The sequence below is a fragment of the Geotrypetes seraphini genome, chromosome 7 (assembly GCF_902459505.1).
Source record: "Geotrypetes seraphini chromosome 7, aGeoSer1.1, whole genome shotgun sequence".
NCBI classification, from domain to species: domain Eukaryota; kingdom Metazoa; phylum Chordata; class Amphibia; order Gymnophiona; family Dermophiidae; genus Geotrypetes; species Geotrypetes seraphini.
The window spans coordinates 158,198,695-158,221,461 of record NC_047090.1 but is presented as its reverse complement, the minus strand read 5'-3'; the positions used below and the strand labels follow the sequence as shown (position 1 = coordinate 158,221,461).

At 40.9% G+C, this 22,767-nt stretch overlaps 1 protein-coding gene across 3 annotated transcripts in view; it reads left to right on the top strand.

Annotated features, from left to right (window-relative positions):
• Positions 1-22,767, top strand: part of TRMT61A (tRNA methyltransferase 61A) — a 60,338-nt gene that overhangs the window by 5,613 nt on the left and 31,958 nt on the right. The window contains exons 1-2 of one of the 3 annotated variants that reach the window (XM_033951600.1): positions 11,649-11,848; positions 14,396-14,749. In XM_033951600.1, the coding sequence (XP_033807491.1) occupies positions 14,419-14,749 (331 nt within the window). In that variant the 5' untranslated portion in view covers positions 11,649-11,848; positions 14,396-14,418. Of the gene's footprint in view, positions 1-11,648; positions 11,849-11,884; positions 12,031-14,395; positions 14,750-22,767 lie in introns of those variants that run through there. The other 2 variants (XM_033951602.1, XM_033951601.1) reach the window with 2 other exon arrangements.

Here is a 22,767-nt window from a genome sequence, read left to right as displayed (position 1 = left end):
AAAACTAACTAGCCCCCCCCCTTTTTTTTACAAAGTCATAGTGCCAGCCGCAGCAGTAAGAGCTCCGACGTTCATATGAGCATCGGAACTGTTACCACTAAGGCTGGCGCTAAAAACCGCACTAAGGTTTTGTAAAAGGGAGGATAACTAACTACATATCTTATACCTACTTTTGGTCCACCCTGAATATACTCCTGCCTTTTGCAGGAATGAGTTTGGAAGGCACTTTTTTTTTTTTTTTAATTTGCTGCACAATTCCCATTACCTTCTATGGGCAAACATCTGTGTAAATGATTTTCTTTCCCTTTCATGGTGTCATCACCTGTCCTTTAACTTTTTCATATTCCTGAACAGAGATCTCAAGGTACTAGTTTGGCAGCCTTTTGTTGCAGATTTTAAAGAGCTTTCCAGATCTCACCCACCAGACAAACTAGCCTAGCATTCTCACGCAGCCCACATGTCCCTCATTCCTATTCATTCACATGCCATCTGAACATCTTCATATATAAAATGCTACCCATATCCAAGCGGCACTCAAGAAACCCCATTCCTGAACTACTAAACCCATTAGAAAAGACCTGAAGCACAACATATCTCTTTCTACTATTAATTATTTCTATAGCGCTACCAGACGCACGCAGCGCTGTACACAGTCACAGAGTAAGAAAACAGTCCCTGCTCAAAAGAGCTTACAATCTAAACAGGCAAGACAGACAAACAGAACATAAGAACATAAGCAGTGCCTCCGCCGGGTCAGACCATAGGTCCATCCTGCCCAGCAGTCCGCTCCCGCGGCGGCCCAAACAGGTCACGACCTGTCTGAATCACCAGAAGGGGCTCCCCTGCCTCCTTGGCTTCCCATTGAAGTCCCATCTTCCCATCGAAGTCCTAACCCTCCGGTCTTGCGCATGCACGACCTGGTTGGGTTTCTATACTTATTAGCTTTCTATACTTGTGTTACATCCCAGCTCCTCCCTCAGTATCCCACGATCCCTTTATCCCTCAGGAATTCGTCCAATCCCTGTTTGAATCCCTGTACCGTACTCTGCCTGATCACTTCCTCCGGTAGCGCATTCCAAGTGTCCACGACCCTTTGCGTGAAAAAAAACTTCCTTGCATTTGTTTTGAACCTATCTCCCTTCAGTTTCTCCGAATGCCCCCTCGTACCTGTTGTCCCCTTCAGCCTGAAGAATCTGTCCCTATCCACCCTCTCTATGCCCCTCATGATCTTGAAGGTCTCTATCATATCTCCCCTGAGCCTCCTTTTTTTCCAGAGAGAAGAGTCCCAGCCTATCCAACCTCTCAGCGTATGGGCAGTGTTCCAGCCCTCTTACCAGTTTCGTTGCTCTCCTTTGGACTCTCTCAAGTACCGCCATGTCCTTCTTGAGGTACGGCGACCAATATTGAACGCAGTATTCCAGATGCGGACGCACCATCGCTCGATACAATGGCATGATGACTTCCCGCGTCCTGGTTGTTATGCCCCTCTTTATGATGCCCAGCATCCTGTTGGCTTTTTTCGAGGCTGCTGCGCACTGTGCAGATGGCTTCAGTGATTCATCCACCATCACACCCAAGTCTCTCTCAAGACTGCTGTCTCCCAGTCATGTCATGGATACAGGATGTCATGGATACAGTTAAGGGGAACGGTTAATCAGCTGGCTGGGTTGGAGGGCAGAGGGGAGTACAGGACAATGAAGCCATTGTGACATCACTGATGAGGTTGGCTATTATTGGTGGAATGAGGCATTATGACATCACAAGCTCAGCTCTGCTTCCCAAACACTGAAACTTTTCACACTACTACTATAGCACTATCAGACGCACACAGCACTGTACAGAGTCACAAAGATGACAGTCCCTTCTCGAAAGAGCTTACAATCTAAACAGACGAGCGACAAACAGGATATCATGGATACAGTTAAGGGGCACGGTTAATCAGCTGGCTGGGTTGAAAGGCAGAGGGGAGTACAGGACAATGAAGCCATTGTGATATCACTGATGAGGTTGGCTCTTATTGGTGGAATGAGGCATTATGACATCATAATCTCAGTTTTGCTTCCCAAAGGCAAACAGGATGTCATGGATACAGTTAAAGGGAACAGTTAATCAGTGGGCTGGGTTGGAGGGCAGAGGAGTAGGGTTAAGGATTGAAAGCTATATCAAAAAAAGGTGGGTTTTCAGTCTGCTTTTAAACAAGGGATGGGGCTTGACGGACAAACTCAGGTAATTTCCAGGCATAGGGGGCAGCTAAAGGAATGGTCTGGAATTGGCAGTGGAGGAGAAGGGCAATGTTAAGAGTGACTTATCGCAAGATTATGGCGTTATAGAAAAATAAAGTTATTATTATTATCATTATCTGAGGAACAGAGTTCTCTGGGCGGTGTATAAGGAGAGAGAAGTGAGGAGCGATATTGAGGGGCAGCAGAATGGACACACTTGTAGGTCAGCAATAAGATCTTGAACTGTATTTGATGGCAGATAGGGAGCCAGTGAAGTGACTTAAGGAGAGGGGTGACATGAGCGTAGCGAGGTTGGTAGAAGATGAGTCATGTAGCAGAGTTTTGCACAGATTGCAAGGGGGAGAGGCGACACGGCAGGATACCAGTTAGGAGTAGATTGCAGTAATCTAAGTGTGAGGTTACGAGAGCTTGGACAAGGGTCCGGGTAGTGTGGTCAGACAGGAAGGGGTGAATTTTGGCGATACTGAAGAGATAGACGCAACAGGTCTTAGCAGCTTGTTGGGAGATCATTTATAATTATTGGTATGGTAGATAATAAACTATTTTACTACGGTTGAGGATTATAGTATTATTCATGGCTTTAAGCTTAAGAAAGAAAAGTCCAAGTTACTCTGGTTACATCAGCATGAAAATTCTATTCCAGAAGTTCTGTCTTTTGTCAGACAGCTTTTTCTACAAAAGTGGAGCGCATTGTAAAGGCGCTAGGAGTTTATTTGGATACAACTTGTGGTTGGAACCTCAGGTCAAGGTGATCGTGCAAACCTTTTTAAACTCAAACAGCTTTGTAATATACGTTCCTCATTCTCTAAGAAACATTTTGTTATTCTGGTTCGATCCACCGATTAGGTTGTACTTTAGATTATTGTAATGGGAGTATATTGTTCTCTCTTCCCTAACTGCTTTCTGAACTTCAGATGTTTCGAATTACTGCTGGCAAAATGATCTTTCATCTCAAGAAATTTGATAGGGTGATGTCATCAGTGATTAAGGGCTTCTTTCACAAAGCCACGTGGGCAAACACTCAGACGTCCATTAATTCCCTGTGGCCTTCGGAACAATTACAGCAGCAGCAGCTGCCAGTGGAGCTTTGTAAAAGGTTTGGGTAAATTACACTGGCTTCCCTTGCAGGCCCGCATTAAATCTAAACTAGTATGTTTGATATTTAGATTATTTGATTGTACAAGCCCAGAATATTTACTGAGCTTTTACTCTTACATTCCAACTCCTCATGTGCAGGGATATGTCACGGGAGATTTTTTTTCCTTCCTTCTTTGGTGTGCAATACAAGAAAATATTAGAGAAATCTTTATCTTACCAAGTGTGTTAAAAACTTGGGACTCCTTGGAGTCTTAACGTGCGGAATAGCGCACGCTAGATTGCCGCACGCACTAGCCGCTACCACCTCCTTTTGAGCAGGCGGTAGATTTTTGGCTAGTGCGCGCTAATCCGGTGCATGCGCTAAAACGCTTAGCACACCTTCGTAAAAGGAGCTCTTAATCTTTCTACATTTTTTTTTTTTGTAACAATTGAAGATATCTATTAAAAAGTTTTCTGTTATTGAATCTTGTGATCATTGTCTGTGATATATTGATTTCCTGTAATCTGCTTTAAAACTTTTTTATGGTAGTGGTTGGTATTTTTAATATTATCAAAAAAAAAACCAACAAATATTCAGAATAAAGCTGCTAATAGTGGAAGGAAACAGGCTGAAAGGCAAGTAACTAACATGGAGAAAAAGACCTCAGTGTTTCAAGGAAACAACCAAGAAACTATATGTTCAGTTATAAACTGCCATACAAAACACATCCCAGGTCACCTTTTCCATGGAGTTTTTTGACCTGGGAGCGAGAGTCCTGGCTGAGAACATAAAGAAGTCCATTGAAAAGTCTTTAAACTAGAAAACAGGGGAAAGCTGACAGTCGACAATCGGTCGATGGCCCGGACACCTGGCTATCCTGAGGAAGCATCTTCAAGCAACCACACTAATATAGGGCAAGAACATGAGGACACTACAAGAGCAGAGGAATCTTCAAGCAACCACACTAATTTAGGGCAAAAAATGAGGACGCTACAAGAGCCGAGGAAAAAGATCAAATGGATACAAAAAAGGATGGGAGAACCACTAAATCCAGTAAAGCAGCACGAACAGAAATTAAATGTATGTACATGAATGCCAAAAGCTTAGGAAACAAAATGGGCGAGCTGGAAGAATTAGCAAAAAGAAAACAACTGGGTATCATAGGAATAACAGAAACATGGTGGAATGAAGAGAATGAATGGGACACAGCGTTGAAAGGATATAAACTCTACAGAAGAGATAGGATTGGGCAAAAAGGGGGAGGTATTGCCCTGTATGTCCAAGAAGAAATAGAGTCTGTTAGAGAAGGAGAGACAGAAGCAAATGGTAAACCAGAGTCACTCTAGATAAAGATTTCTGGACAAAAGGAAGCAGACACACAAATTGGACTTTATTATCGTCCCCCGAGACAGACTGAAGAAACAGACCAGGAAATGATGGAGGAAATAAATCGTAGATTTAAATTGGGAAATACGACGATCATGGGAGACTTCAACTTTCCGGGGATCAACTGGGAATTGGCAACGTCAAACTGCGGAAGGGAGTTGAAATTCCTTGAAATGTTAGGAGATTGCTTCCTTGAACAAATGGTAGGAGAACCAACAAGAGGAACTGCAATCCTGGACTTGATCATAAATGGCATTACTGGTAGGGCAGCAGATGTTGAAGTTACGGCCCCGTTAGGATAGGAACATACCACAAGGGGGAGACAAAAGAGACATAATCAGGAGTCGGTAGGTCAGGAAGGGAACAGAAAGACGGGGGCGGGGGAAAATTTGTCCCCGTGTCATTTTATACTTTCACTTACCATTTTCTTCTGCCAGGCTAGGCTTCAGGGTTGCTGTAACGCTGGAGGCAGGACTAGTTTTGAAATGTACATCTTGTGCAGTCACTCAAGGTATCCAGCAAGAAGGGTTACTGCCGTGTTGTCACTACCGTGTCCTTCCGCATCATGAGAACAGGAAGAGAGTTGGAAGAATGGTGGGGGAGAGGAAAGAAAGAAGCTATTGCAGCTCCTGACACTACTAAAGGGATCATTGTGCCAGCATAATCACATGGCACTGGTTATCCCACAGCCAGCCATGTTGGAGGCAGCAGGGAGACCGGCTCACTTTAAGGTGCTGGTTGCTCAGTGCTGAGCAGCCAGGTCGGTGGCTCAGACGAGGGAGTCCGAGGAGCACCATCCATCCTCTCAAGGTCTGTTTAAACTGTTAAAATGTCATCAACGAGAGGCATCTGAGACAGCTGATAATATTGCAACGTCTCTGTACAAATCCACGGTGCAATCGCCATCTTGAGTAGCGAGGGTGCTCCATCTTTCAAAAATAAAAAATATATATAGCTGAACTAGGAAAAAAACAAACAAACCAAAGAAAGGCAACAAAAATCCAAATGTTACAAATAAATCTCTTACGAAGAAAAGCTAAACAAGTTAGAGCTCTTCAGCTGGAGAAGAGATGGCTGAGAGGGGATATGATAGAAGTTTATAAAACCTTGAGTGCTGTGAAGCAAATTAATAAGACATGGATATTTACTTTTAGAACCAAGGGCCGCTCCATGAAACTACAGGTAAACTACTGAGGTTCCAAACCCTTGCCAGATTAACTGTTTTGCCAAACCAACAGTGTTCATCTTTAGGATCACGCTCTAACCCTGGCACTTCTCCGCTTCCCCTCTCCCCATACCTCTTTAAATATTTGCCGGCGGTGAGCAGCATCTGCAATCTGCTTCTCGCGCCAGCCTTGGCTGTCCCTCTAATGTCACTTCCTGGTTGCGGGACCAGAAGTCGCATCGGAGGGAGAGCCGAGGCTGGCGCAAGCAGCAGGATGTAGATGCTGCTTGCCGCCAGACTAAAGTAGGTACTGGACCATCGGTTTAGTGGCGTCGTAAGTGGGGGAGGGTGCATTGTCCCAGGTGCCATCTTCACAGGAGTGCCAGCTTCTCTCCCACTCCCCACATGCACCTCCTTAAACATTCTCCCAAAAGAAAAAACAGGTATTTAAAAGACCTCCTTAAACATTCGTCAGCACAAATAGATTCTTCCACTTCCTGTTTGTGCCGGCCTCAGCTCCCTTCTAACATCACTTCCTGGTCACGGGAGCAGCAGGTGGAAGATGCTGCTTGCACCAGCAAACATTTCAAAAGGTATGCGAGGGTGGGGGGTGCTCAAGCGATGGAGAAGAGTTGGGGCCCTTGCTGTGGCAATGCAGGGCATCACCGCCCCAGGTGCTTACCTCCCTCACTACACCACTAAATCCATTACTGGAGAATTGGTGCTGTACCTGTATCTGGTGTAATCCACAAAACAAGGCAAATCAACCTATGATAATTATATAACAAATGGAAAGTGGAAGAGAAACGGTACACATCAGCCTTGGATATAATCAAGTTTTTATTTGATATAGTCTGTTATTATAATTTAATCCACAATGCATATGCATGAGAGAGATTTGCCTGCACTGCCTTCTTGGTATGCAAATCTCTCTCATGCATATGCATTGTGGATATTCTGAAAACCTGGCCTGCCGGTAGATCTCGAGGACCGGACTTGGGCAGCCCTGATTTAAAACATATAAAATAACCAAAATATCACTCGAATGCCGCATGGCTCCGATTTCCGAAACTGCAGCATTCGAGTGATATTTTACCTAGATACAGTTCTCATTTTTAGCTTTCTTGCCAGCCACTTACGCAGCGAGACATAGATGTTGAAGTGCTTTTGCGACATCTACTGGATGACCATCTATACCCCTGAGGCAGAACTTTTCTTTGAAGCCGAAACACGGACCGTGTCGGGTCTGGAAAGAGCCACAAGATATTTTGCTTATTTTATACATTTTAAATTACAACAACAGATTGCATCCAACAGAAACTTCATTATGTCCCAGGCTTCATTATGTACCGTTTCTCTCCCACTTTCCTTTGGTTGTACCTGTATCTGGAAACATTTAAAGCCAATTTAAGAAAACTGTTTTCTAGTGCAGTGATTCCCAACCCTGTCCTGGAGGAACACCAGGCCAATTGGGTTTTCAGGCTAGCCCTAATGAATATGCATGAAGCAAATTTGCATGCCTATCACTTCCATCATATGCAAATCTCTCTCATGCATATTCATTAGGGCTAGCCTGAAAACCCGATTGGCCTGGTGTTCCTCCAGGACAGGGTTGGGAACCACTGTTCTAGTGAATATACCGTTAAGCTGTAAAATTTGTAGCCAGAGGATGTAGTCATGAGAAGCAATATAGCTGGTTTAAATAATAACTTGGAAATTTAATTTTGGGCTTACTACCTCTGAGTGAGCAGCAGAGAATAGATCTTATGTCACGGTTTTAAGTGAAATTGTACATTCTTTTACATTAGCAGCTTTTTATACTAAGTACCTTGCTAAAAAACCATTACAAGTATATTTTGGTGCGTAACAAGGTATTGTCTATATACATTTTGGTGCTGGTCTTTTCTCCAGTATATTCTATGGGAGGATATTAAAGTGATTAACATACACTTTCTTGCCTTTATATCATACTGTCATCATGTCTTAAGCATACGTCATTAAGTTACAGATGTTGTTGACATCTGTAAATCTAAAAAAAAGTAACAACTAGCCTGATACATAATTAAATGAGGCAGATAATGAATTCCATCTCATGGAAAGTTGTCTGCCAAGAATCCCTCTTTGAGAGATCATCATTAGCCTAGTTACCTTCTATCCTGGTTCCCATGAGCATTTTTTTAAAACTCAGGATAGGAAAAATAACCCAGTGGCTCAACTATCACCTAAAAACCAGCCTTTTCCCCAAATCAGGAGGAGGAATGATCTTAACGCCCATCCCCAAGAACCCAAAACTAAGCCCCCCTCTGATGTGACCAACTATCAACCAGTAGCTTCCGTCCCCTATTCATCAAAATGATGGAGGGCTACGTCACAGAACAACTTGAATGCTATTTATGTTGCTAATATCCTTCACAATTGAGATTGAGGGAAAAATCAAAGCACCAAGACAATGGTCATGGCACTAGTAACGTATGGCAAAGAACTACTTAAGCAAGGTTCACAGCACATTCGTAATCCAATTTGATCTAAGCAGCGCATTCAACCTAGTAGACCTATCAAATGTCTGAGATATTTTGGATCTTGCGGGCCCAGTCCTATCCTGGTTCCAAGGTTACCTAACCACATGGCACTATGTGGTATGTAAAGATGGTGAACTTTCTGGTAGCTGGCACTCTCCCAGCAGGGTCCCCCAAGGATCCCCACTTTCACCATCAGTGTTCAATCTCCTAATGTAATCCTTTGGAGTTGACCTAGATCTTGCACAAATACAACATTTCACCAATGGTCCATCAAGCCCAGTAGCCCGTTCTCACGGTGGCCAATCTAGGTCACTAGTACCTGGCAAAAAACCAAAGAGTAGCAACATTCCATGCTACCAATATAGGGCAAGCAGTGGCTTCCCCCATGTCTTTCTCAATAACAGATTGTGGACTTTTCCTCCAGGAACTTGTCCAAACCTTTCTTAAAATCAGCTATGCTATCCGCTCTTACCTGTAACAGATGCACTAGTCAATACCCTCACCGCTGAAAAAAAAATTTAAAAAAGTGTCCACATCATAAAAAATTGGACTTTAACCCACCATCTCAAACTAACAAAACCAAATTCCTTTGGCTAGGAATCTCAACTGACCCACACTATGCTCTGATCACAACAGATGACTCAGACTTTCCATTAGAACTACAATCCCGAATCTTAGGAGTAGAAAGTGATAACCACCTATCCATGAAGAGCCATGTACAATCAATAACAAAAACAATCTTTCCTTGTAATGAGAAAGCTAAGATCTGTCAGAAAATACTTCAAAACTGGAGCTTTCTGAATTTTAGTGCAATTCTTAATCCTATTTCAACTGGACTACTGCGATATAACACTAGCTCTTTGCTCTAAAACATTGAAATCGCATCTACAACTAGCTCGAAATGCAGCAGTAAGACTCATATAAGGAATATGGAAATCGGAACACCTGCAACCCTTCTATTTGAAACTGCATTGGCTGCCCATAATTGCAAGGCTCAAGTTTAAATTATGATCTTCAATGGCCTGACTTATTTAAATGTCCAGATAAATATTTCTCAATAGTGTTATACATGCACAAATATCTTCTATATATCAGTGCTCCAACCTGGACCATGTATGCTTATAAATTTTCTAAAGGAAGCCTCAGCCCCACCACTCCACCGCAAAAGTACTACCTTGACTCATCTTTCTCTCATACTTTTGGAGTCGGATGACGACAGCACACTCGGGGGACCCTTGATAAAGCATTATATGCGAAACATGTCGGGTCAGACTCCTGAGTTTTTGGCTGTGAATCAAGCTCAACAATATAAAGCTAAGTAATATAATAACAAAAGCACAAGCACTTTATTGTAGCACTTATATTTATTGAAACATGCAAATATTTATTTAAAGCTATTATATGGTACAACTAAGCATTACAAAACAAGGACGGCCAATGATGAGGCGCCACATAAAGCTTCTCGCAGCAAGGTAGTACTTTTGCGGTGGAGTGGTGGGGCTGAGGCTTCCTTTAGAAAATTTATAAGCATACATGGTCCAGGTTGGAGCACTGATATATAGAAGATATTTGTGCATGTATAACACTATCAAGTTTAAATTAGGCATCACTGCCTAAGAGGAAATGCTCCCAACTACCTAACAGAGTTGGAAGTCCTATGCTAGGGTGCCTCCAACAGATATTCCACCAGAAATCTTTTCCACTTAAAATTCCCAGCATGCAACAATATAAAGTCTACCAGGCAAATCACCTTATCCGTCCAATAACAATTAGCAAAATGCTGGAACCAACTTACACTACAATCTTGTGACCACTATCTCAGGTTCAGAAATTTTTTGAAAGCATTTCTTTACCAAGACAGGGGGAAGCCAACCCTGAAGTAACTGAAATGTTAATTGTAAAAGCCAACCTCTAAACTACCTAATGCAACTCCTGGGACAAAACAAAGAACCAACAGTGATCTACCTTGCAACTATATTGTGACTATGTATTTGTAACCATGACCTAACTATATTACCATAATAGTTATAATGATCTACCTGTACTAGCAGCCCTATTGAATGTCCATGTTAAACTGTGCATGGTAACTGATCCAACCTCTTGTAATGTAATCCGACCTTGAACTGAATAGGTAAAGGTGGAATAGAAAACCTGATTAGCATAACATATATAAGATATCTATTTGACTCTCCTTACCAACTTCTAATCTGTGCCCAGAAGGAGCACTGGTGCTCATTCACTAGCCTTTTAAAGTAAAAATGGGGCATGAATTGTTGTCACAAACTGCTCCCATTTCTGGGCACAAAATGAACTCAGCTAGAGTAGGTGGGTTCTAGCTAGAAGCTGGCTACTTTTCTTCTCCATAAATACCGACATGTGTAAAATCTTGATCAATTAGGCTCTTAATGAGCCCTGCACAAACCAAGCATGCCAGAATGTTTAGGATAGATGAGCTCTTCTGTCTTTTGATCAATGTTAAATGATTTGCCAGTGGTAAAATACCTTTCTTGACCAACTTAAGAATCATTTTGAGATAACAAAAGTTGCTTCTTCAGATATCAGACATAAGCGCTTTCAAGGATTCGGGCACATTTGCCCCTCCTCACTAGAGGCGTGCAAGCAAACAATTTATAGGAGACTAGTGACATATGATAACGCACGAACTCTTTTCCCCTATCATGCGTTAAGAGTTTTAATACAAAGTACCTACTAGGGCACAGAAAGCAACATGCATTACAATGCATAAACGTGAACACCAACTCTTTCGTGCAATTCCCCCCCCCCCTTATCAGCAGGAACAGCTGTATTGAATCTTTTGCGATAAAGCTAATACAAACGTGCTAACTTTAGTACATTAATGCATAACGCACACGCATGACCATGAGCCGTTAACGCAATTTTTCTGTTATTAACTACGGGCACTAACAGACCTTAGTACATATCCCTCATCCTTTTTATGTATTCCAAACTGTCAGGCTTGTCTCTAGGACCCAACTAGGCGTTAGAACAAACTACTTCAAATAGGAAACTACAACGAGCAGCTATCATCAAAATGTTAAAAAAACAAAAAAGAATTAGTTTCCAAACTTTTTTCTTGGCTGGTTCAAGATCGTTTGTTTTTTTCTCTTTTTGTGATCGCTATATTATCGGTGCCTCTTCTCGTCTCTGCCTGTCTGCAATTTTTTTCCCCAACTTCTGAACTAAACTTCATCCTCTCTCTCTCTCTCTCTTTGTCTTCCCTCCGTTTCTCCTCCGCCCTCTCCCCGCCCAGCCTGTTTTCTTTTCTCTCTCTGTCTGACGACGCACAGCGCCTCGCGGTCGCGCACGCTGTCGGGGGTAGTTTGACTCTCTCGGGCGTCCGTACTTCGGCGGGTCTGCCTTGCCTTGCCGGGACGTTTCTTGGCGCTGGTGGGCGGGAATTCTGAGTTGGCGGTGCCGGGAGGAAGGGACGGGCGAGGTGAGGGGACTGAGGAAGACCGAAAGAACGAAATGAATATGGTGGAGGGCGGCCAAATTTCAGCCATGACTTTAAGGGAGATTTAGTCCTGACAAAAACATTGCGCATTTTTAGCGGCGTGGCGTTATTCCGTCGAGTGTTCATGGAATGACTAACATGAAAGAAAACCATCAATTTACTTTGTATATAATATATAGGTCACAATATAGAGTAAAAAAAATTACAAATGCGCATGTTTCTTAGCCCTAACTTATATGTAATCGTCCCCTGATGCTGAAAAATTATATTGTGGTTTTTTCCTGGACACAGTGAAGTAGCTTGCTCAGTTTTGGGGAGCTGGATGCTGCTATGCAGGGAAGCCATATGCTCTTTATCTGCCTTTATGGTGTTTGGCACCCCCATTTTGAATTGTTGGTATCTATGAGAAGGCAGCTATCCCTTCCTGTACTTGTAGGCCTTGGTCCATTTATGTGCCCTGCAACTACTAGAAAAGGGGCTCTGAAGTCAGGTGTGAGGGAGTAAGCAGTGGGACAGTCATTTTCCCTCTTGTCTGGAAATCAGGGTTTGGGTACCTGTGTGAGCTTTCTACTGTATTTTGTGATTATATATACATATATATTCAACAGTGGTGAATAAGATGTCAAATACACTTTAGACACAATATAAATTATTGAGGATGCATAGGAGCCAGTTTTGTGGGTTTTGAACCGGTGAGCTCTGTCACTGTGTCCAAGGAGGGGTAATTTGTATTTTTTGGCACCACCAGTCATTTTGAAATGAGAGGATGCGAGCCCCTTACTTTGATGACACTATGTAACAAAATTTTATTTTATTTTTTGTTCCTGGGTAATAAGTGTTCTTTCTTAATTGCGTATGCCACAAAAGTATGGAAAATGGTTATCATTCCCCGCAAACTTTGCTTTTGTGACAGGACATCAATATTTTGAAATTTACCTTTTTTGCAGAACATTCCAGATTGATTCCAAGCTGAGTATACTTAAGGATCTTTTTACTAAGGTGCAAAAGGGTATTGCCATACAGCAAACAATACTACAATCATGCAGCACTTGCTGCTGCGGTAAAAAATTATTTGCTGCATGTCAGTTCAGACAGTAAGGCTTACTGCGGCTGTGGGTGGAGATGGCAGAGGAAGAAGTGTTGTATGGGTACTCACAATCCAAACATCAAGATGAGCTCTGCTTCTGCCAAAATGTGACCAGTCTGTGTGAGGCAATTGGAATCGCTTGTAACCCGAAAGAGTGGCATCTCTTCATTGATAGCTCATCTAGGAGCATCAAAGCTGTGCTGCTCCATAACAGGAAAAAGTACCCATCTCTTCACTGTCTCACTCATTACACCTCAAAGAAGATTACAACAGCATCATGACCTTACTAGGTACCTTGAAGTATGAGTCTGGGAGTTTCATTGAAGACTTCAAAATGATGGCATTCCTAATGGGTCTGTAAGGCAGTTTTATCTCATTTCCCTGCTATCTCTGCTTTTGGGACAGCAGGGTTACAAAGTTGCATTACCATAAATGGGACTGACTACAGTGGACTGTGTTCTCTGTGGGGAGAAACATCATCAAATAGTTTCCACTGGTGGACCCACCGGAAGGAGCTGATGCCACCACTGCATATCAAATTGGGCCTAATGAAACAATTTGTCAGAACTCTAGATAAGGAGTCAGCAGCCTTAAAGTATTTTCAAGAGATCTTCCCTAATCTATCGTCTTCATCGGACTATAGATAAAGATGATCCTTGAGTCAAGGAATTTCCCAGGAAGCTAACTAGGAAGGAGAAAGCAGCTTGGAACATCTTTGTCGTAGTGGTTCAGAGCAAGGCCAAAAACTTATGTGGAGTTGGTTGAGAATATGGTGAAGAATTACAGTAAAATGGGCTGTAGGTTGTCTCTCAAAGTCTATGTTCTTGATGACATTCAAGGAGAACATGGGAGTATACTTAGAGGAGCAAGGTGAGCGTTTCCACCAGGATATTCTGGACTTCAAACGCTGCTACCAAGGACAATATAATGTGAACATGATGGGAGATTACATTTGGGGGCTGATTCATGAAAGTGACTTATGATATGATCACAAATCTCGAAAAACTACTCTTCTAAATCTTCAGTGGTCATCTTTGTATAACTTCAATATAAATATATGTTAATTATGATTCATATATGTTAATTATTTTTGCGTTTTATGACTTTATAAGAATGAAAAGATGAAAATTCATATTTTAAATTGCTATTTGTCTATTCTGGAAATAACAGACATTTTGTATACTTTTTAGGCATGAGCAATTAGGATATTATACTTAATTCCCCAGATTGACAGAAGGTCTCAAGGCCATCTGCTGGGTGTGTTGAAAAAGAGAGAACCTGTATTATTGTTAACGGTTTAGGAAGAAATGACTTGAAACTGTAAAATGTATTTTCTTTTTTTTTTGTCCATTATTGGTTTTATAGATTTGTGTCTTTGTTCAAAATGTGTCTGTCATAATAATTGAAATCAATGAATCCAATGGGCTTGTTTTACTTTTCAGGTTTCCTAATCAAAAATTTGAAAATGAGTTTTGTGGAGTATGGGGAGTTCATGAAAGAAGGAGATACAGCTATTGTCTTTTTGGGCCATGACTCAATGTTTCCAGTAAAACTCCAACATGGTGCACAAACTCAGACCAAGTACGGAGTTATCAGGCATTCTACAGATCTGATTGGCAAACGGTATGGGTCAAAGGTGACCTGCAGCAAAGGGGGATGGGTCTATATCCTCCACCCAACTCCAGAATTGTGGACTATGAATCTGCCTCATAGAACCCAAATTCTGTACTCTACTGACATTTCCTTAATCACAATGATGTTGGAACTGAAGCCAGGCTCCATAGTCTGTGAATCAGGTAATGCTTAATTTAAACTTGTATATTAAGTTCCATTTTTTTTGTAATCAAGATTTTATCAACTCTTATGTTTCTGAAATATGTTAAAAAAAGAAATATTTCGCTTTGGGGAAAAATACAGAAAACTGAAATAGGTTAGGATGGTGTTAGGGACCTTCATTTTCAGTTTTTGTGGCAGTTTATTTTTCTTGGGAAAATTATTCACTATTTTCCTAGGTACACATTATAATTTACTTAAGGGTTCATTTACTAAGGCGTGCTAGCCGATTTAGCGTGTGCTAAATATTAGCACATGTAAATGCTAACATGTCCATAGAATATAATGGGCATGTTGGCATTTAGCACACACTAATATTTAGAGTGTGCTAAATTGGCTAGTGAGCCTTTGTAAAAGACCCCTGTAGTGGCCAAACATCATTTTTCCTTTGCATCAAATGCTTATTTCACTAAAACCTCTTGATTAAAATAGCTCCTCTGGTAAGTGTATGTATAGTAACAATTTGCTAGGCTGCACAGAATTATAGATAACAATGGCAAACTTTGAAAAGGGAAATGTAAAGATTACACAATGGTTATCCCACATAGAAATGTATTAGACGACAACAACAACAAAAAAATCAGAGTTAAACTGACAACAACAAAACAATTGCCAAGAAGCAACTCTTCCTTCTAAAGAGCAAGAGCTGACATGCTTGTATTAGGCCAGGTAGAATATGTGCTTGGCAAGTTGTAAGAGCTCTTCCTGATTGGATGTAAAAATTGTGCAGAAATAATATTCAGCTGGTCTTTGATGACTTGGACAGGCCGTAGATGCCTACAGAATGGACTGAAAGCTGCTGCCCAGAATTAGCAGAGATGGTACACATGTAGCTGCCTTCTCCTGTTATCTACTTGCATGGCTGCTGCATTCTTTCTGGCAGAAGTTGTGCTTGGTGGCAGTAGGGTAGCCCACAGTCCAACGTGTACTAGAGGTTGGCGGTGCCTACCTGCTCCGACATGGAGAAAGGGTGGCCACACCACCTAGCAACCCCTGATATGTTGCCATTCAAGCCTAGCAGAAATGACATGACCAGGCTCAGGAGCTAGAACAGCAGTAGCGGTCGATGAACAAAGGACAGAACATTACCCTGCAGAATTACAGACCTGAAAAAGTAGTTCAGAGAAAATTCAGTGAATGCCTCAGAAATGACTGCAAGGAATTTTATGACTTGCTGGTCAGCGTTCCAAAGTATAGGGGCAGTCTAATTGAATGCATTTTGATAGATGAATACTAGTTTTACCATCAGAGGAATAAGAATGATCAGGAACATTTTGTGTTGCATTTCTGATGTGATTTCTACTTATTTGTGATGTCTTGAAGTTTGATTTAGCAACTCGGAATGGAAGAAAAATTTTGTTAGGGCTTTAACATGATGTGCAAGTGGCATGAATTTCTTCTCTGGCAGCTGAAACTGCTTGCTGTAAGAAGTGATTCATTCCCGTGCCAGGGCTTTCCTTTCTTGAAGGAGACCATCTAGGAATGTTCCCCCATCTAAGGCTTTCGCTGGGAATATTGCATGGTAGCTCTTGTTTATGTGGTGACTTTAATGATCTGATTTTTTTATTAGTGGCCATGTGATCAATACCATTTCTCACAATCATTCAGAGGACTTGCATTCAGTCCTTAAATGAAGCCCCTTATTTTCTCATGCAAGCTAATATGGGCAAAGTGTTATGTCATATGGTGAGACCTGCAGAATTATTTGGGCAGTGGCAGAAAATATTGTATGTTAGAGCCTGGGCATCCTAGATGAACCTTCAGCCTTATATCCCCTCTTCAACTTTCAGACCCCTTAGCTCCCCCCACTCCCCAATCACCACCACCAAGATTTTGACAAATAGACTTGATCATGATCATCAACAAATAAGTATTGCTTGCAGGTCTGTTTGCCTCCATCTAATATAAAGCCTATTAAGGAATGAGAAAAGCTACAAAGAAGAGCAACCAAACTGATAAAGAGAATAAATAACTTTCCCAGGAAGAAAGGCTAAAGAGGTTTCACTCTTTAAATTCTTTAGTCATTTTTTGGCTCTTCTATGATCATTGAGATCATCAAGTTCTAATACAGTAGTCCCCCCCTCCCCCTAAGATCAGACTTAAAATTGCTTGTATCAGCCTTTTGGTTTTTGGCTTCTGCTCTGAAATGCATTAGCCCAGGAATTTCAGATTAGGGAAATTTTGGCTGTTTTGGCAGACTACTCTGGCTTGTCAAACTCTTTTCCTTTTGTGTTTTGCTTTAACGTTACAAGTCTTTGGTTGGTATTGATGTGCTATGGCTGTTGTTATTTTTGTTGTTTGATTCTAAGCTATTATTTTATGAACATAAGAATTGCTACTGCGGGGTCAGACCAGTGGTCCATCATGTCCAGCAGTCTGCTCACACGGCAGCCCTTTGGTCAAAGACCAGTGTTCTACATGAGTCCAGCCTCACCTGCGTACATTCCAGTTTAGCAGGAACTTGTCCAACTTTGTCTTGATTCCTTGGAGGGTGTTTTCCCCTATAACAGCCTCCGGAAGATCATTCCAGTTTTCTACCACTCTCTGAGTGAAGAAGAACTTCCTTACGTTTGTACGAAATCTATCCCCTTTTAACTTTAGAGAGTGTCCTCTCGTTCTCCCTATCTTGGAGAGGGTGAACAACCTGTCTTTATCTACTAAGTCTATTCCCTTCATTATCTTGAATGTTTCGATCATGTCCCCTCTGTCTCCTCTTTTCAAGGGAAAAGAGGCTCAGTTTCTCCAGTCTCTCACTGTACAGCAACTCCTCCAGCCCCTTAACCATTTTAGTCGCTCTTCTCTGGACCCTTTCGAGTAGTACCATGTCCTTCTTCATGTATGGCGACCAGTGCTGGACGCAGTACTCTAGGTGAGGGCGCACCATGGCCCGGTACAGCGGCTTGATAACCTTCTCTGATCTGTTCATGATCCCCTATTAATGCCTATTAAATAAACCAAGCAGAAGTATATAGGTGACTTGGATGAGGAAGAACACACCTGGAAAGGTTTACATACTGCAACCTTATTTTATTGTGGGGCATCTTCTGTCAGGAATACCAGGCAAGATAATGCAGGAAAAAAGAGGCTGTCCCAGTGATTGATGGACAGTTTTAGTGGATCCTTTTCGTTCAATCACTGCTGCTTCATGTGCTCTCTCACTAGTAGGTGCATCTGGCTGAAAGTCTTCACATTTATCATCTGGACAAGAACAGTAGGCTGCAAGTGTTTAATGTATGGCTGCCAACTCTTAAAGGCAGGGGGTAGCTTGGTTAGCATTATTCAGTGTGGTGCATGTGACGTTTTTTTCCATTGTAAGATCAACTTTCCTTTCTCCATCATAGATTACATATTGACTAGTTGCAATCCTACTAATCTCCTCCCTTCTCGCCTCCTCTGTAGGTATATGTTGATTAAAATGAGTTTTGGGGGGTCATGATATTTCCTGTCTATGCTGCTCTATAACTGCCTACTCTATAAAGCCCGGCAGTGCTGAACAGAAACAGCAAGTGGTATTTAACATGTGTTATTTACATCAGTCCCAGTTTATACAGTGAACCTCCTTAATCACCACTCATCACTCCCTTTTCCAGGATATTTGAAAAGGCAGAATTGCCTCAATTGAGTTTATTGATTCAAATGATTTTCTCTTTGGTTTTTGGATGCTCAAAGAATGTAATTGACATAGAAATCTGGCATAATGAACATGAGCCGCAGGGAAAATGTCCCTGTGGCCCTTCTTGTTGTTGTTGCTGATATTCAAGTAGAGCCGAGGGGATCACTCTTGTCTTTCAGATTTCTCCCTTTAGAGTAGGCTAACTAAGTTTTTATTGTTTTTAAAATGGCTGTGATTTTCTAATTTGTACCACACCTTCCTAATAATCCATTGTATATTGTGAGCTAGATTTAAAAAATTAAAGTGTAAACTGTTCCATGATCTCTTTGTTGGGGGGGGGGGGGTTCCTACACTGAAGTAACTCTTCTCTACTTAAGCATTTGGCCTTTATGGACTGAATTCTATAAATGGCACATTAAAAAAAACAAACTGCTAAACCATAACATATGCAGTTAAGGCTAGCTGTGGTTAGGGCACTTGTCTTTGACCTAAGGGCTTCGGCGAGAGCAGACTGCTGGGCACGATGGACCACTGGTCTGACCTAGCAACAGCAATTCTTATGTTTTTATGTGCTGAAAAAAATAATGCCCAGCGCTATTCTAAACACAGCCCTTGGATGCTCTTTATAGAACAGTGCTTAGCGTGGAGAACTTCCCCTAAATTTAGGCATGGTCATTTACACCAAGTGAAACATGGTATAAATCCTCATGCCTAAATTAGGCACAGATCCCCCTTATTGTATAATTATGCACATAAATTCAAGAAACTACCCCGATTTGCCCAGTTCGTGCATGCAGCTTAATTGATTAACAAGCCAATCGGCACCAATAACTGGTCATTAACTAGCAATTACCAGCACTAATTACAATTTGCATATTCATCTTTTTAGATTTGCATATTAATCTTTATTCTATAAAGGACTACACATGAATTTTAGTGCTTAGAACCGAAAAGAGGGCATGGGTGGGTCGTGGTAGTCTGAAAATGTATGCACACTGGTATAAAATATGCCCGATCCGTGCCTAATTTAAGCATGGTGATTTACATTAAGTTTTAGTTGGGGTAAATGGTTGTGCCTAAATTTTAGTTGTGGGTCCTGGCACTAAGCACTGTTTTATAAACTGCAGCTAAATTTAGGCTTAGATTATAGACTAACATTAAGGGGGGGGTCTGGGGGGGAAGGGGGTACCCCTTACAGCTCAAGAGCTATCGCCAAAAAGAAAGTTTTAACGGTTCCTAAGATGGAACATTGTATTGAATGCCAAAATATGGTATGATTAAAACAGTGAAAAGCAATTGGAAGAGGAAGGTAGGGTTTGATCTATTTTAAAGGAAGAACAATGCTTTATTTATGAGCTAAATATAGTTGTTCCTGCCGGTTTAAATTGTGAGCTGGATTTAAGAGTCTTTTTATAGACTATTCAAAATGTGTGTGTATATATATATATATATATATATATATATATATATATATATATATAATAACTGTTGCATAGTGACTTACTACATTTTTAAGGGGGGTGTTATAATACGTGAATTTAATAGCATACATTGAGTGGTTGACAATCCATGTTATTGCTCTTGGCCAAAATAGTTTAATATTATATAGTAATAGGCAACTTGAACATTTTATTATCAGTGAGTGTATGTATGTGTAGATATATATATATAGATATATTTATTTTACATATTTTATACTTTTCTTTATATTGAACTAAGGGCTCCTTTTACTAAGGTGCACTAGCGTTTTTAGCGCGCGCTAAACGAAAAATACTAACGCAAGCTCTATGGAGGTGTTAGCGTGCGTGGCATTGTAGCGCTCGCACCTTAGTAAAAGGAGCCCTAACTTTCTTTTAATAGATTGAAATGTGCCGATCCACTCAGGAAGAAAGAGAAGTTTAAAGTGTGAACACTTCATTAAAAGCCTTTTTAGAATATGTAGTTTGGTTATTTATTTTTAATAAGTAGCAAGATATTACAGGGAGCTCAGAGAGTTGTGCGTTTTACATTCAGATTGATCTAAGGGGTTGTTTTGAGGATCTTTGAGTGACATACTCATGACATTGGTAGCATGATATTTTTTATTAATGATCAGAGAGCAGTCTTGGTGTTTTTTGGAAGTTTTGTTTTGAAAGAGGTTTAGAGGTTGTTAGCAGATGAGCAAGGTATATAATGTTTTATTGTTGTTTGGTGAAAGCTAGTATATTTGACTTGTTATGACTTTCCACCTCTAATCCTAACGAGTTGTTTTTATAGTATAGTCAAACCTTGGATTGCGAATAACGTTGTTTGCGAGTGTTTTGCAATAGATGCAAAACGTTTAATAAAATTTTAACTTGATCAATGAGCATTGTCTTGCAATGCGAGCACTTCGACGCGTGCCACGTCATACCAGTACGCACAACATAAGTGCATTGCTGAGCGCATCTGAATACAGCAATTAAGCACAATACAAGAACCCAATGTGTACACACACAATTTACCTGCAGTACAATATACGCTAGCCCAATACATCCTGGCCTTACCTTCAGTGTTGCACAGTCCCTGAACCCCTTCTCATTCTGCCAGTACCCAATTCCATCCCATTTGGCTCAAAATCTACATAGTTCTACCCAATTCCCTGAGTTCAAGTTTATTTTTTTTTATTTCAAGTTTCAATTCCCTGAGTTCCCACCTAATCTCAATATGCTGTTCTAAACGAGCGATGTCTTGCAATACAAGTATGTACAATATATTTTATATTAAAGTTTTTGGGTTGTGGAACGAATTGTCCGAGTTTCCATTGCTTCCTATGGAGAGCTTTGGATTACAAGCATGCTTCTGTAACAAATTAATGCTCGCAAACCAAGGTTCCACTGTACTTTGAAAAATGACAGATAATGTTATGTTTTGTCTAGTTTTAGGTAGGGAGAAATTTTTTCTTTTTTTTTTTTTAATTAGTGTCAGAACAGTGGGTTAATTGCAAAAGTTGAGTTGACCCTGGTATTGATGTGGCTTACGTGATTGTATCATAGAGCTTTAGATAAGCTCTGTTGTTTTAACCTTTACAACTATGCATGGTGCAAGCAGTATTCTTTGAAAATAGGATATGAAAATATAGATATATAAACTTATTTGGCATACTTTTGGAGTTAGAAGGTTGTTACATGTATAGGCAATATATGCAGTTGTACTTGGAAATTCTTTTTAATGAGGCTTGTGGCACCCAAAACAATAGGTGATATTTCCATATTTTTTTTTTGTCACATTCTCATAGTGTAAAACTGCATTACTGGGAACTTGTAGATCTATTCTCACTCTCCACACAGTCCACCACATAGTCACTTGAGAATGATATCTCTAATGTTTTTTCTCTTTTACCGTGGTCTGGTTTCTTCTCACTCAGATTTACGTATATCTGTTAGAATGGAGATGGTCCTGGTGATCAAAACATCTTCATTCTCCACGATTCTCTAAGGGTCAGGATCCCAGTTCTTTTCCGGTACAACGGTGATGTAATGTTTACAAAGTTTCCAGTGGATAACATGTGCCACCTTGTTGTGCCTTTCTGTATCCCCTGGGAGGATTGCAGTATCCAATGGAACTACCTTGCAGATCCGATGCATAAGGACTCTGCAAAGGTAGGAGGACAGATAGGAGACTTCCTCGGCATCGGTGTTCAATTTCTAATAATCTGTAAATAAATCTGGATTATCAAAATTAGAAACGTTAATTTCCCAGTTAACTGGTGACAGCTAGATGTGACAATGCTGCAGCTTAGAAGAAGACTGACACCTCCCTAAAGTGGAATCTTGGATCAGACATACATGGAATGTACACTTAACAGCAGTGTTGACAGTCTCGTGTAAAGAGAGGCTGTCTTATTTTCTCTCTGCATTCAAATCCTTTAAGAAGTGGTATGACACAGGAATGCCTTTGCTCTAGGTTGCTAAGACTTTTAGAATGGAATTTAAATTTGGTACAAGTATTAGTTATGTGCTTTGCCCACTTTACAGATATCATAAGATTGTTAGTTCATTAGTTTTAAAGCAGAATTAATATGCTTATTTTACAGTTTTCCAGAAGTGCAATAGGATGGATGGAGAGGAAAAGTAATACTGGTATTTATCTAGATTCTCTGCAATTTGTTTTTGTTTGCCCCCTCTCTGGAGGGAAGAAAGCTCAAGATTTCACCCCTCCCACCACCAACTAATTTTTATATTTTAATGTTTCCAGTCACACCAAATTTTCAAAGCATGTCATTGTCAAGGACTGCAAGGGAACGGATTCTCTCTCTTTTTTTTTTTTTTTTTGGGGGGGCAAGGAGAGAGAGAGAGGATGGTTTTGTATGTGTGCTGCTCTTTTATATTGGAGATAGGATTTTGCTTT